Here is a 15,539-nt window from a genome sequence, read left to right as displayed (position 1 = left end):
ATAACATCTGCCCCACTGTGGCTATGCAGAAATCCAGGAGAAGTGTGGTCCAAGTGTGATAGGTTAAGAGATTATTTCCCCTTTGAATGTTAATGGGAACATTCTGTCAATTGTACTTGTAACATTGACTATAAGAATGTCTACTCTACAGCATCATGTGTTGGAGGTGTGGAGAGAAATTGAAAGTCTTAGTTAAGAAGAGGATTAGACCTGGTTTCAATACAGCTTTACACAACAGTGGGCTTTTGCAAACTGACTTCCTCCCTCTCTGCCACATGATTACCAGAATTATTTCTTTCCACTGATTATGAGTTCCTTTTTTCTACTGATGACCTCACTTTCTCCAGATTGTCACATAAAGATTCTCTTTCCTCCTCTGGACAGACGCTCCAGTTTTCTGACAGTGCCTGTGAATATGCCCAGTCACATGCTTTTGGAAGACAGAATTCAGACTGGTCTCTGAGTCATCTCTGGAAGGTTGTGATTCTACCCCTCCGTGGAGATCAAGCAGAGCGATTGATCCATTAGAACACAAGTAAGATTAGAAAATGTGGCTGGGATTGATCTAAGGAACTTTAGAAGAAAACATAAGTCGCAATTAAGATCATTGGTAGAAACAGATCGGAATGATCAGGGAGTGGAGTACCTCCTGTGTTAGGAAATGTCTTGTCATTTTACATTATGTGTTTGTTATGATTAGGAATGGACAAATTGCTCGGTTTTGGTTTCTCCCACTTTCTCATTTTTCCAGTCTTAAATTCCATTCTCTGCATGTCTGCATCAATTTGTGATTGTTATTGTTCTTAAAGTCCTCGTGTACATTTGTCAGCATTTTAGTGGACATGTATCCTAACGTGCACATTCTTGATTCTATGATTCTTGTATGCATTTTAACTAATATAGATGTGGGGACCCTTTGGGCCTCCAGATATTGCTGAACTACAACTTCCAACAGCCCCAGCAAGCATGGGAGGATGTGAGTTGTAGTCCAGCAACCCCTGGAGTGCCAAAGGTTCCCCACACCTGCTCTAATATAATGCATTTTGGTATTATGTTTTCACTAATACGTGCCTTTGTATGCACTCTCTTCACTAATACGTGCATTTTTATACACATTATTTGGTTGGAGAACTGCATTTCAGGGAAGTGCAAATCTCAAAAGATTTTGGTTCATTTATTTGGGAGGGAGGAGAGTCCAAATTAGGTAGATGCACATTAAAATGTGAAGCAAACTGAATTTCTCCCCCATCCCTAGTTAGGATGTCTTTCTGTGGTCTTCAGTCTATATCCTGAAGAAACTCAGGGATTCCTCAGTGACAAAACCCTGAAAGATGGCTTGCCCATCGGTATCAATCTTTCTCAGCAGCATGTGGCCAAAGGAGACTGTCTGGGTGTGTTCTGTGTTGCGCTCTCAGGGCCTGTGAAACTGACATGGCCCGGAATCCACTGCAAAGTGCTGTAGTTCTGCATCAGAGGAGTGAACGTAGAGAGTGCTCTTTGAAACTAAAAGTCTGGCGTATTGATAAAATGTTGAAGTGCAGGAGCTGATCAAGAGAAACTCCATAGCCACACCAGCTGTGCTGATGACCCATATATCACGAAGAACAGCAGTGCACAAGATAATACCCAATTCATTATTTTATTTTAAATGTATGCCCGCCCTTCCTCCCAGTAGCAGCCCAGGGTGGCAAACAAAAGTTTGTTTGTTTATTTATTTATTTATGATTTGATTTGTATGCCCGCCCTTCCTCCCAGCAGGAGCCCAGGGCGGCAAACAAAGCGCTAAAAACACTTGAAAGCATCATAAAAACAGATCTTAAAATACATCAAAACAAAGCAGCTTTAAAACCATTTTTAAAAAAACAACTTTAAAAACGGGTTAAAAACATTATTAAAAACATATTAAGCAATTTTATCACAGACGCAGGCTGGGATAGGTCTCAACCTAAAAGGCTTGTTGAAAGAGGAAAGTTATAGAATAATGAACTGGCAAGAGGTAGTGTAGTGGTTGGAATTTGACTGGGGAGACTTGGGTTCACATCCTTGATCAGCTAAGACCTTTGCTGGTTGACTTTAGGGCAGTCTGTCGGTCTGAGCCTAGCCAATCTAACAACACACCATTGATGAACACTGCTGGTATTAGGTGGATGTCTATTGCCTAATCCAGGGGTGGCCAATGTGGTAGCCTCCACATATTTTGGACTTCAACTCCCAACAGCCACATCCCCCTCGGTCAATGGTCAGGGATGATGGGAACTGTAGCCTAATGACATCTGGAGGACACCATTTCGGCTACTCCTTCTCTAACCATTGGGGAACCTTTTTTGTTCTTACTACAAAGAAGACTGAACACGTTCCTAGAGACAGGGCACCCATCTCTGAATGATACTTGAGGGATAAGAAACAGTTTCCCTGACTTATGCTATTATCTAATAATCTCCTCCATCATTTACAGAAGCTGAGATGAAAGCCACAAATAAGACTGTTCTTGCCATCTACATCTTCTCCTTCCTGACTGGCTTCCCTTCCAATCTTTTGGCCGGTTATGCTTTCCTGAGGAAAGTGCGCCAGAAGCCAACCCCCATAGACATCTTCCTGCTCAACTTGACTGTGTCTGACTTATTCCTTCTGATCTTCCTTCCCTTCAAAATGACGGAGGCTGCCATGGACATGACTTGGCCTTTCCCTGACTTCCTTTGCCCCCTCACCAACTTCTGTTTCTACAGCAGCATCTACCTCAGCACCCTTTTCCTCATGGGGGTCAGTGTGGAGCGCTACCTGTGTGTCGCCCATCCGGTCAAGCACAAGCTAAATCGCAGGCCAACCTATGCAATAGCAGCCAGCATCTTATTCTGGCTACTGGCCTGCTCCCACTGTGCCAGCATCGTCTATGTTGTTGAATACCGCAATGGGACCCTGGCCAAATTTGAAGGCACCACATGTTATGAGACATTCTCCCCAGAACAGCTCCGTATCCTCCTCCCTTTCCGACTAGAACTCTGCCTTCTCCTCTTCTGCCTCCCTCTCATCATCACCATTTTCTGCTATGTCAACGTGATACGTATCCTGACCTCGATGCCCAACATCCCACCCCACAAAAAGAAACGGGCAGTGGGTCTGGCGCTGGCCACGTTGCTCAATTTTGCCATCGCCTTTGCCCCTTACAACATCTCCCACATTGTAGGCTTCATTCAGAACCAGAGTCCTTCCTGGAGAGTGAAGTCTTTCTTCCTCACTTCCCTGAACACCACTTTGGACCCCATCATCTTCTTCTTTTCCTCTACTGCGATCCGACGAATGGTTGCCCACTGCTGGCATGGCACGTGCTGCAAGATCCGGGCTGTTGTGTCCCCTTGCTGCCCATGTTGGTGCAAGACCCCTGGAGACAATGACAAACAAGCAGGAGGTGGCCAAGAATCTGCTTCAAATCTCCCCAGCGGATTGGCAGGGGCTGCTACCCCCACTCCTTTTACGACTCAGCACAGATTCGGGTCATCAGATGACTGAGCAGTCTGGAACAAGCACACCATACGGAGCAGCACATTTGATGCGTAAGCCCACAGGAAACGAAGAACATTCAAATAAAAAAAAAATATTCAGACCCATAGTCTGCCAAATGTCCTGGTTTCCTGACGCAAGTTTGATTTTGAAATCATGAACTCACCATTCAGATGAGCATTTTGAATTAGAAATTAAAATCATCTTGGAACTTTAGAAACTTGAATGTTTTTGACTGGCAGGCATATCTCAGTTGTTTTCTCAAGCATCGAGCATGAGCTAGTGTCTGCCAGTGATTTTCAAATGTTCTGCCTATGGAGAAGGGATGGAGAAGGAATCAGTTTTCAATGTATTTATACATGGAATTTGGTAGTTCCAACCTGATTCAACTTTGCCTGTATCAGACGCTTGCATTTAGCACACACTTATGTCTGAGCTGATCATGCTTTATCAGTTTTTTTAAAAGAAACAACCTAACTATATGCAAAATTATATTTAAAAACTTATATAAACTGTCCAACTCCATGTAGTGTTATATTTCTGCAGCATGTTTCTTAAGTATAAACACATAAGTATATTTATATAAAAGAAGCCACAGACCTGAAATTACAAGATCTGGACAGGGTGGTTCATGACAGATGCTCTTGGAGGTCACTGATTCATAGGGTCGCCATAAGTCGTAATCGACTTGAAGGCACATAACAACAACAACAATGCATTGTTATATGTATTTGTTTATGTGCTGGTTACTTTAGGATATCTGTAGTGAATATGCATATAATAATGTGAGAACTGTTTGCATTTTTAGTGGAAGTGGTTAAAAACTCCTTGCTTCTCATAAAGATCAAAGAGTGAGACAGGGATTAGGAAAAAAATCTGGGTTGATAAACTTGACACTGGGATATTCAGCAAATGTCATCCCTTTCTAAGTAAACTAAAATAATGCAGGGATGATGTATAATACAAGATTAATTTGCATGGACCACTCACCAGATCTATTGGGCCTCATAATTGCCCATATAAACTGAGTGCATACCATAGAATATACCAAAACACTAAAGGTTACCAATGCCTCTTCTAAAAAGCTATTCCTCTTCCTGTTTTTTCTTGCAACAGCTTGATAATTTGCCACCCTGGGAGGAAGGGCAGGATATAAATTTAATAAATAAATAGTAATGGCGATAAGGTATATCTCCATTCTCTGAAAAGCTCCACTGGCTAGTTGCTGCTGACCAATCTGCCACTGTTAAAAGCACAAGAGCAGATCAGGCCAATCTGGGGGTGACCGGGTAATTGTACCAACTCAAGGCTGTGGTGGGCAAATTATATTTCGGAAAAGTTTGTCTGCCATTACTGCTCTCTCTTTCTCAAAAAAAAAACCCCAAACAAAACCCTGAAGAGCTTTGCAGAAACCCAGGGCTCCTTCCATCAAATTCCACCTACTTTCCACCTTTTCCTCCTTCAGCCTAAATCAGAACTGGGCTGGCGTATGTGGAGTAGTGATTAAAGGGCCAGACTAGGAAACCCAGGTTCAAATTCCCAGTCCACTGAGAAGTTCACTGGGTGACTTTGAACATAAAAAGAGCCTGCTGGATCAGGCCAGTGGGCCATCCAGTCCAATATCCTGTTCCAACAATGGCCAACCAGATGTCCAAGGGAAGCTGCAAGCAGGACCTGAGTATAAGAGCACTCTCCCCTCCTGCTGTCTCCAGCAACTAGTATCCGTAAGCATACAGCCTCCAACTACGGAGGCAGAACATAGCCACCATGGCTAGTAGCCACTGAGAGCCTTATCCTCCATGAAACCATAGACTGGTCTCTCAGCCTAACCCACTTCACAGGGTTGTTGTGAGGGTTAAATAGGATAGAGGGGGAGCTATATATGCTGCTTTGAGCTCTTAAGATCTTTTCAAGATGTGCTGCTATGTTTTTGTTGGGGGGGATTTTATTGTTTTATCTAGTATTATAGGGAGTTTTTTATTTCATTGTTTGTTTCATGGATAAATATATCCATGTATTTGTTATCTTTTTGTAAACCACTTAGATACTGTTTTGGTATGAAGTGATATATAAATATATGAAATAAAAGAAATAACAGAAATAAATAATTTATTCATTTTATTTATAAAAAATACTTGTATATTGCAATTTCATAATATCAAAGCAGTTTGCAACCATTATATGTGTACTATAAAAACATTTAAAAACCACATATCATCAGCTAACTATTACAGAAGATGTTTTCTTAGTTGTTTGCATAGGCCTGGGGGCACAGAAAAGGTTTCAGCATACGTTTGAAGGTTAAACTCCTGCTGAAGTTCTACTGGAAGAGCATTTTGCAGGACTGGGCTGATGACACTTAAGGATAGGTTTCATGTCAATGTCAAATGAGCCTTACCGACTTGGGGAATGATCAATGACACTCCTGCTGACAGTCTCAGTGATTGAGCTGAGATGTAAAGGTTTGGGCGGTCTCTTAGGTACCCTGAACCTAAGTTGTTCCGAGCTTCGTAATTTTTTTAAAGATGGAAGATATGCTAAATCACCAATTACTCAGTGTTTATGTATTTGTGGAGCCCTGCAACTAGAGAATATTGTCGGTATATGCTGGTTTGTGAGTTGCATTCATCTCCTAGAAAGATACTTGTTACTCTGTCAAAAGAATGTCTGGCAGAACATTGTCTGATAAAATATTCTGCTATTTGATCATGATCCGCACGATACCAAGCAAGTGGCTTTGTTTGCTATTGCAGCCAAGAAGATCAACGTTCCTAAGGTCCATCTATAAAGGGTAAAGGTGATTGTTTCATTTAGCTTACCTTTGTTTTAAACTTTTTGCAATAACCTATGGTTTATAAAAATAAAACTAATACTAATTATTGGAAGAATGTTGACCCTGGCTCAGTAGTGTTGGGCCTAAGCATAATATAAACATCCTCCCATCATTTGCCTATTTGAGGGTGGATACAACATCTAGCTATTCCCAGGCAGCCTATCAGACTGGAAGAAGAGATACAGAAGATGACCTTGAGAATGGGAAACAGAAATGCAGCCAGTTGAAAGGGCTAGAAGTAAGGATGGGAGGGAAATTTGCTTGGTTCTCGTTTTATTACAAACCCAAACTAATAGCTTCAGATTTAGATCCATTGTTTGTTCAATACAGGTGTATATAGTATTCATTTCAAATAAAGGTGGAAGGGAGAATCAGCAGTAAGGCTATGCCTACCTCCATCCTGACTGATTTGGTGCAACTGGCTTAGGACTTGCAAGATAATAATGCAAAAGCCAGCTTGCAAATTACCACTTACCTGGTCACCTGGGGTGAGCAAAGATCAGCTCTAGGCAACGCCAAGGCAAAGAGCAGCTCCTTCCAGGCAGGAAAAATGTGTGCAAAATGAAAAATGGCTTGGGGATGTGTGCTCAGACTCCCAATGCACTATAAATGACTAACAGTGGTTTCGATTCCTTTCTTTCTCCACATCACAAATTGTTTCAGTGCTAACTTCAGTACCACATGCTTATTGAAGAGGTGAGATTTGTCATGCAATCCTTCACTCTTCCTCCTCTGATGGTCCTAGAAATGGAAATGTGGAGAAATGGGCACCTGTGTGCTATTCAGAAGTGCACACTTTGCATCATTGTCAGATGTACACATGGGGTACCCTCCATTTCCTACACTGACCCATATATTTATCTGTGCCATGGCTTGCCACAGCTTTGCCTTGGCACTTCTTTTCCATGCTAAGTTCCAACCCTGGAACATGCCAAGTAAGAATTTATAGCACTTCCTCTGGAAATGTGCAGAGTGGATTTCCTTAACTCTTGAGTCACTCCAGGTAGTCCTCAGTCAAGGGATCAACCACCTGCAGAAGGACATTTTAAAAAAGCACACTTAAGTCCCCACATCTTTTATTGTAGAAATTCAGCATTACCCTGGAGTGATGCCTGTGCATTAGGGATGGAAGGATCTGTCCATTTCAGTTCTCTCAGCGTCATATTTTTCAAACCTTCAATTCAGTTCTCCACTTTTCTATAGCATTTTGCATTTTTTTTAAAAAAAAATCCTCTGAAAATTCTTCAGCATTTTAGTGCAAATTTCTCATAACAAACCCATTTTTGCAGGCAGTTTTGACTAATGTAAGCATTTTTGCAAGCAATTTCTCCTAATATAATGTATTTTGGTATGCTGTGTTCACTAACATATTCTTTTTTATGAACACTTTCCCAAACATATGCATTTTGGAAAACATTCTTTGGCTAGAGACCTACATTGCAAAACCAGATGTTAAGCATGAGGAAAAAGAATTAGATGAGAGGCTGACATTTGTAGCAGCAAGCACAGCTTCTTTAACAGTGCTGGGACAAAATCCTACATCAGGTGAACTTTTCATTGCACAATTTACACAAATTAGGCCTACAATGTAAGGTGTTGTGTTTTTTTTTTTAAGATCCCATCTCCTGCACAGCAGTCAACTTATCTCCCCAAATTCCAGCTACATGCCATCAACAGTTTTGTTTCTGTACACACAAAAAAGCATAGAATCATGGAACAGTAGAGTTGGAAGGGGCCTTTAAGGTCACCAAGTCCAACCCCCTGCTCAATGACGGATCCAAGTTAATGCAAGATCCAAGTTTGGACCCAAGCATGTGGAACAAAAACTATCCCATTGATTTTTGCCAACAAGGAGTTGTTCTGTGTGTTGTTTTGTTTTGTCCTGACCAATGTTAAGATATTAGGGGGGAAATGTCCGGTGTGATTTTTTAAACAACAAATGATTCAGGGAAGCAGACTTAAGTGCTTAAGACTCAAGACGCAACACACCCAAGTTTTACTTCCTCTCTCATAATGCTAGAAATTGTGGTCATCCAATGTTAGAAGTTTCAGGAGACAAAAGAAAGTTCTTCTTTCCACTGTGTAGAGTTCAGCTACAGAATTTGCTCCCACAAGATATAGTGACAGCCATAAACTTGGATGGCTATAAAAGAGGATAAAAGTTTCAAGGGCTACTAGCCATGAAAGCCATGTTCTACCTTCACCGTCTTCATTTCCTGGAAATCACAAGTAGGAAGACTGGTTTTGCACTCAGGTCCTGTTTCAGGGCTTCTCAGAGGCATCTAGCTGGCAACTGTGAGAATAGGATACTGAACAAGATGGGTCTTGGGTATGATCCAGCGGAGGTCTTCTTATGTTCCTACATTCACATTTCAGAAGGGGAAAGGAGGCAATGGACACAAAATTCACAGCTCTCACTGCTATTAGCTGCCATATTTATTTTTGGTGGCTGCCAGTGGATATTTCCCCCCAGACTTCCCCTTGAAATGGCACTGTCATAATGCAAGGATGTTCCAGGGCATTAAGGGGAACAAGATGGCCAGCATAATCATCAAGAGGGAGAGTTTCATGACCCTTCCCTCAAATAATAGCCAAAATAATAACCTTGAAAATAGCCAACATTGCCTCCAATTTCAATGGAGCCACCAAAGGGAAAGGACCATTTTTGCCCAGCCTTAATTGAATGAATGGTCTCATGAATGTGCTTTCAATGATGTTGCAACATGTAATGTCATAGGGAGCACAACAGGTGAACCCTATATATGGTACAGCTGTGCACGGCTCCCCCGGTTCACTTTGGGGCCTGATTCAGCCCCCTATTTACTTTGGAACACTTTGGATCAGGCCTCTATTCACTTTGGATCACTTTGAAGAGCCCTTACTTCGGGCAATATTTGGAAAACTGAAGCTTCAGTCCTCCCATTGATTTGCACTGGAAAACCCAAATCGGCACAAGTTTTGGTTCTGTTTGTTCACATCGGTGCATGAAACCTGCAGACATAGTAGCCCCCTAAAATGGGATTAAGTCTGCCAAATTTCATACATGTAGATCCAAGGGTTTCTTTGCTAGCCACTTTTAGTTTGCTCTCTTTCCCCCCAAAAAATACTTCTAAAAGTAAAACAGCCATCACTTTGTGGCGTTTTCACATAGGTATATGAAACCTGCAGATAGCCTTCTAAGGCAGGATTAACTCTGCCAAATCTCAGTCAGAGGGATCCAGTGTTGCTGTTGTTTCTGTTTTTTTCAAACAAAAAACCAACTCTGAATATCCTCAAAGAGCTCTATTTACTTGGGATTACTTTTTTGGTGGGGGTGAGTGGTTGTCTTGGAGGAGCTCTGCTTCAGTCTGAATGTGCCTGCCTCACCTCGGTATTGAGGATTCTGGTGAAGCAGTTACCCAGCACTAGTACATTCTACCATCATTCACATTAAAATATTAGTAACCATGCCAAAGACATATAGCTTTTTCCAAATAAAAGATCGTGTTTGTTGCTTCATTGACAGCAACCTCTTCTTCTTATTTGCTTTATTTTACAAATAAACCAGCTTAACTGTAAGAATTAAGTTAAATACATCCATATGTAGCAATTGGACACATCCTCTTCAGATATCTGAGCCACACGGTGGGGAAAATCATGTGATGCCACTTTTTTTAGACTATATCAATTCAGACTGCGTGTTCAGCATTGCGTGTTTGAATTCTTCCCGCAATAAAAAGCAGACTTTCTGCATGTGGAAAGCATTTCCTTGGCATTTATTGATTTATGTATGGATAAAAAAAGGAAGCCAGAGACCTGAATGTACAAGATCTGAACAGCATGGTTTATAACAGATGCTATTGGAGGTCGCTGATTCATAGGGTCACCATAAGTCATAATCGACCTGAAGGCACAACAACAACAAATTCTTATCCACCCTTCACCATAAGGTCCCAGGGCAGGATATGACAATATAAAGATACAATCAGTTAAAACAGTTTACAATTAGAAGAATAGGGTGTAGAGAGAGGGAATGAGAGAGAGAATTTGGAACTATCTAGAGTGCCCTCTGCCAATTGTTCAGCTATTAGGGCTTTAAACACTAATGTGAGCACCTTGAACTGAGCCCAGAGATGGGCTGCCAAATAGTTTAGCTGTTTTAGAACAGGGGTTCTGTGAGTTCTAAATGGAACCCCAACCAGTAATCTGGCTGCTGTTAATATTCTGTGCAGAGGGAGTTTTGGGGGAGACTTCATATTGAAATTCACACAAAAGCACACTTGCAGTCTGAAGGGCTGATGCCCAATAGAAACAGCTGCCTGTTCCCTGTGGGTTGTATCCAATGTTAGTCATATACCACATAGACCCATTGAAACTGATGGCCATGGCTAACTTTGGTCCATTAAGTTCAATGGGTCTACTCTGAGTAGAATTTCATTGACTCCAACCCAATGTAGCTTCGCTTTGGGTTTGACCAACTAAATTAGCACTGACTGGAAGAGGAGGACGAGGAGGAGAAAGGAATGGTTACACATGTCTTCATATACGCAAGTTGATGCTGAGAATGAACTATATACATAGCACTAATTTGGACATCTTGAGGATAACAGGGGTTTATAAGTCAAATAGTTATATATATATATACCCTGGTGTGTGTGTGTGTGTATATATATATATATATATATACCTGCTGTTCCTGTTTGTTACAGTTTGCCATGAAATGTGGGCAGTCCTTAGGAAGATCCATATGATGAGGGGGGGAATGGAAATGGGTGGAGTAATGGAAAGGAGGAGGAAAGTCCTCTGCAAGCAATCAGTTCTGAAGTATGGAGGGAGGGGAAGAGGAAGAAGCCAAACTAGAGGGAGGGAGGCATAATTGTATACTGCTGAGGACCAAACTCCATGTTCCATGGAAGGTAAGTGATTGGATCTCCTGATGTCTTTGATTTACTGCAGTGCTGGGGGCGGGGCCTCCAAGCTGGGATGGAATAGAGGCACGGGGGGGGGAAGATTTACCATTTTCTCCCACATTGTTTTCACAATCTAAATTGCCGTGGCATGCAGGGGATGAGTGAAAGACATAGGAGAAGGATTAGACACCCCTTTCCAGACCTTGGAAAAGTTACTTTTTTGAACTACAACTCCCATCAGCCCAATCCAGTGGTCATGCTGGCTGGGGCTGATGGGAGTTGTAGTTTTAAAAAGTAACTTTTCCAAGCTCTGCCCTTTCCCATCACCACTGCTCCCATCATAGGAACACAGGAGACTGACTTATATCAAGTCAGACCATTGGTCCATCTAGATCAGTATAGTCCACATTGACTGGCAGAGGCTGTCTAGGGTTTAAGAGAGGGGTCTCTCCCACACCTACCTGGAGATGCTGGGGATTGAACCCAGGACCTTCAGCACACAAAATCGATGTCCTGCCATTGAGCTACAGCCCATCAGCTTCAGAAAGTTTTAAAAAACAAAAACATCAAATCAATCATGGCGTAATGTGAAGTTTGACCCTGATTAGTCCTTAACTCACGTGCAATCCACAATTAGTGTCCCTTCATGCATCTAGTCCCTTCCATGTCTAGCATCTCTATTTTCATGTAGAGTCCTTAAAAATGAGCAAGTTGCTACTTTTGCTGGTCCCAACCTGAATTGCAGTTTAGTCTCTTAATCCAGTTTATCATTACCAAGAACAGCTAGAGGCTGAAGACTAATTTCTTTGGCTTACATCTCCACTCCAGTCAGAGACTTATGATGATTTAAATGTACGACACCCTCTTCATGGATGCTGAGAACTTCTGCCCTCCCAATCCTTTTCTGAAAAGTCAACATCCTGGTTACATACAGCCCCATCTGAGATGAACACTGACATTTCTCCTAAGGTTTTTGAGGCTGCAGAAGTGTGGGCACACGGAGGAGCTCTCAGCCGCTCAAGCAATGTCAAGTGCTCCCTGACAACTCCCTCCTTTCCCATGGGCTGAGGCAATCTTCAGCCGGATGGAGCTACACTTCTCCCTGAGGGAGCGCCACACTTGGGCAATCCCATCATCCATGGCCGAGGAGATGAAGAAGAAGATGAGAGGGTCCAAGAAAGCATTGCATGCACTGGGCAGCAGAGCCACACTGCGCCACCAGACATCCTCCTTGTAGACGAAGCCGACCACGTGGGATGCGTTGTAAGGACCAAAGCAGAGGATGAAGACAGAGAGCGTGGCTACCGCTACCCGCACTGCACGGCATTTCTTCTGGCTGTGGAGATGCGACCCAACCAGGACGCGGATGCAGCCAGCGTAGCAGAAAGAGGTGATGGCCAAAGGGAAAAAAAACAGTACCACAGACAGCTCTAGCCGCACAGGAACCAACAAGGCCAGCTGCTCTGTGCTGAAGTTGCGATAGCAAGAGGAGGCGTTGCTGTCAAAGAGGTTGGAATTGGGGTCCCTGGCGGTCTCCAAGGCCAAGAGGAGAAACACATGAAATCCAACTAGACTCCATATCCCCAAAGAGACCAAGCATGAGTAGCGAGGCTTTTTGTAAACCTGATATTGGATGGGATACACGGTTCCTAAAAAGCGCCCCAGACTGACCACAGTCAGAAAGCAGGTGCTGGTGTAGATTGTGCCAAAGTGGATCAGGTTGTAAAGAGGACACAGGAAGCCTGGCATTGGCCAGTCCACTTTGCCCACCTCCAGCATCTTGAGAGGTAGGAAGAGAACAAAGACCAAATCCGAAATGCAGAGGTTGATCATGTAGATGAGGTTGGGGGTCAGGCGAGCCTTGGCCCGGCAATAGAAGACATAGAGGGCCAGGGCATTGGAGGGCAGCCCCAGAATGATGGTAGCCCCATAGACAACCATAGAGATGGTGCTGCAGGCTTCCATAGCATTAGGATCAGAGGGCAGCCTGAGCTGAAAGCATTTGTTTTTATCGCTGCTAGCCTACCTGTTTCCTTTGCCCATTCTCCACCACCTTCCTAAGCTGTACCGGGGACGTCTCAAGTTGAATGCTGCGTGGCTGTGTGTGTGACAGCAGCAGAGGCAAGATGCAGGGAACAAGCAACACTTAAGGGGAAATGGACCATGAGAGATTGTGAGGTGCAGGTGGCCATGAGCCAAGGCAATAAACCCATAAACTCCCAGAAAGCCAGGCAACAGCAGGAATTGTTAATGGCCCATTGGGCTTCTGGATTGATCGAGGAGAGAGAAAAACAGGGAACAAGTGACTGGGAAACAGGAATAGATCTCCTTGAACATGTGTAGCTGGGTTACCTGTAGGGAAAGCACTGGGGGTTTTGGCTTGGCTCATGTTCTGGGCACCCTTGAGTCTGTCGGGCTTTGCTGTCTTCTAAAAAATTCTGCATCCCTGAGAAGCTTTTACACAAACCAAGTATCTAGCCCTTGGGAGTTTAGAGAATGGGGGGAAGCTTTGATATACCTCAGAGCTCATAAGGAACCTGCCCAGGTATTAAAATCCTCATCAGAGACCCTTCTGTGGGTCCCACCATCATCATCTAAAGTGAGGTGACTAGTGACCTGTGATAACTGGTGCCCTGTTACAACCTTCTCTGCTGTGACCTTCCAAAGAAGCTTACCTGGCACTGACTACATTTTCTTTTTGACACCAGGTGAAGACCTTCTGATTCATCCTGTCTTTTTCCTGCATCTTCATTTTTTCATCAATTGTTTGATTATCTGTCTTTGTTTTTTCCTGCCATTATGAGTTTGCTATTTATATCATTTTTAATGTTGACAGTTATTTTATTTAATTCTATTAAATGGAAACTACTTTGGGAGATGTACCAAAGTGCCAATGCAGATGTGACATTAAATGCATCTTTGACACTTCTAGAGGAATTCCTTCCATCCTGCCAAAACCAAATGGCGTCTTTTCAGAGCAAGTGTGGGGAACCTTTGTCCCTCCAGTTCGTGCTGAACTACAACTATTGGCCATACTTGCTGGGGCTGATGGCAGTTGTAGTTCAGCAACATCTGGAGGGCCAAAGATTTCACACACCTGTTTTAGATGAAGGATTCCCCTTAAGATCACAGCAGGAGAGAAAAGGTTTAAATCCACCCTCCACACCTTCTGCGATCTCAATCATTATCAGCACAGAGAGAGAGAGAGAGCTAATGATACAGTTCCCAGAGTGGTATAACAATCAATCCCTCTTCCCAGGGAATTCTGGGAATTGTACCTCTGTGAAGGGAAAGAGGAGTCTCCTAACATCTCTAAGCACTCTTCACAAACTACAATTCCCAGGATTCTTTGGGGAAAGCCATGACTTTTTAAAGTGGTAAAATGCTGCTTTACAGTGCAGATAGGGCCCCAAATGAGAAAGAACAGGGAATCTCCCTCCTACCTCTTCAGTTTTTAGGCACACACTTAGGGTTGTTGTCATTCCATAGTGCTGCAGATCCCCTAAGAATTCATGTTAATGGAATTGTGGCCTTTATTTACACCACAACCCTACACAACTATACAGTGCACAGTGCAGATGGGTCCTTTCTCTCTCTGATTCTGCCACCTCCTTTCCTGTTTTTCCCTTCATTGTCACACACATGAAATTAGTCAAAGGGCTGCCCTAACCCAGAGCCTTCAATTCTGCATCTGACCTCATATCTGTCACAATTTTGACAGGCACCAGATGCAGAGACTTTCTCATGGCACCTCTCTCCAGGAAAATCCACCAAATCCCCTCTTCCCCCATTTTTAGGTGGGCTCTGAAAACCTTTAAGAACATAAGAACAGTCCTGCTAGATCAGGCCAAAAGCCTATCCAGTCCAGCATTCTGTTCTCACAGTGGCCAACCAGATGCCTCTGGGATGCCCTTAAACAGGACACAACAGTACTTTTTATTCCAGAAGGATTTTTTTATGCTAGCGGTGTGTGTGTGTGTGTGTGTGTGTGTGCGCGCGCGTGCATGCATGCGTGCGTGTGTGCGTGTGTGCGAGCATGCGAGAGAGAGGGAGGGAGGGAGGGAAGGGGAATGATTTGTAACTGCTGTTTTATAGCAGGGGTAGGGAAGCTCTGTCAGCTCAAGTGGGCAGGGCCAGAGGCAAATGTGGGTGGAGCAACAAATGTAAAATTTACCTTTATGTGGTAGGGCAGCTTCTACACACACTCACACCCTCCCTCTTTCTCCTACATCTTGGCAAGCAAAAGGCATTGTCACAGTCCGGCCAGGCGTAAACAATCAAGAAGGGTGCAAAGGAGGGGGATTGCCTGGGAGAGAGGG

General features: G+C 43.3%; 2 protein-coding genes across 2 annotated transcripts; one reads left to right on the top strand and one right to left on the bottom strand.

Moving 5' to 3' along the window:
* The first annotated feature begins 389 nt into the window (after nt 1-389).
* LOC133370349 (free fatty acid receptor 2-like) lies at nt 390-5,491 on the top strand. Its single transcript, XM_061596537.1, has 2 exons — nt 390-535; nt 2,456-5,491. The coding sequence occupies exon 2, from the start codon at nt 2,464-2,466 to the stop codon at nt 3,505-3,507; it is 1,044 nt and encodes a 347-aa protein (XP_061452521.1). The 5' UTR covers nt 390-535; nt 2,456-2,463; the 3' UTR covers nt 3,508-5,491.
* A 6,746-nt stretch (nt 5,492-12,237) lies between these two features.
* On the bottom strand, nt 12,238-13,185 carry LOC133370849 (free fatty acid receptor 1-like). Its single transcript, XM_061597726.1, has one exon. The coding sequence runs from the start codon at nt 13,183-13,185 to the stop codon at nt 12,238-12,240; it is 948 nt and encodes a 315-aa protein (XP_061453710.1).
* Nucleotides 13,186-15,539: the final 2,354 nt, after the last annotated feature.

The sequence above is a fragment of the Rhineura floridana genome, chromosome 15, assembly GCF_030035675.1.
Source record: "Rhineura floridana isolate rRhiFlo1 chromosome 15, rRhiFlo1.hap2, whole genome shotgun sequence".
NCBI classification, from domain to species: Eukaryota; Metazoa; Chordata; class Lepidosauria; order Squamata; family Rhineuridae; genus Rhineura; species Rhineura floridana.
Note: the sequence above shows the minus strand (reverse complement) of the source record. Positions and strands in the feature narration are given on the sequence as shown.

What these genes read in the sequence shown, in the direction of transcription:
- LOC133370349 (XM_061596537.1), top strand. Translation starts at nt 2,464, where the DNA reads ATGAAAGCCACAAATAAGACTGTTCTTGCCATCTACATCTTCTCCTTC.
- LOC133370849 (XM_061597726.1), bottom strand. Translation starts at nt 13,185, where the DNA reads ATGGAAGCCTGCAGCACCATCTCTATGGTTGTCTATGGGGCTACCATC.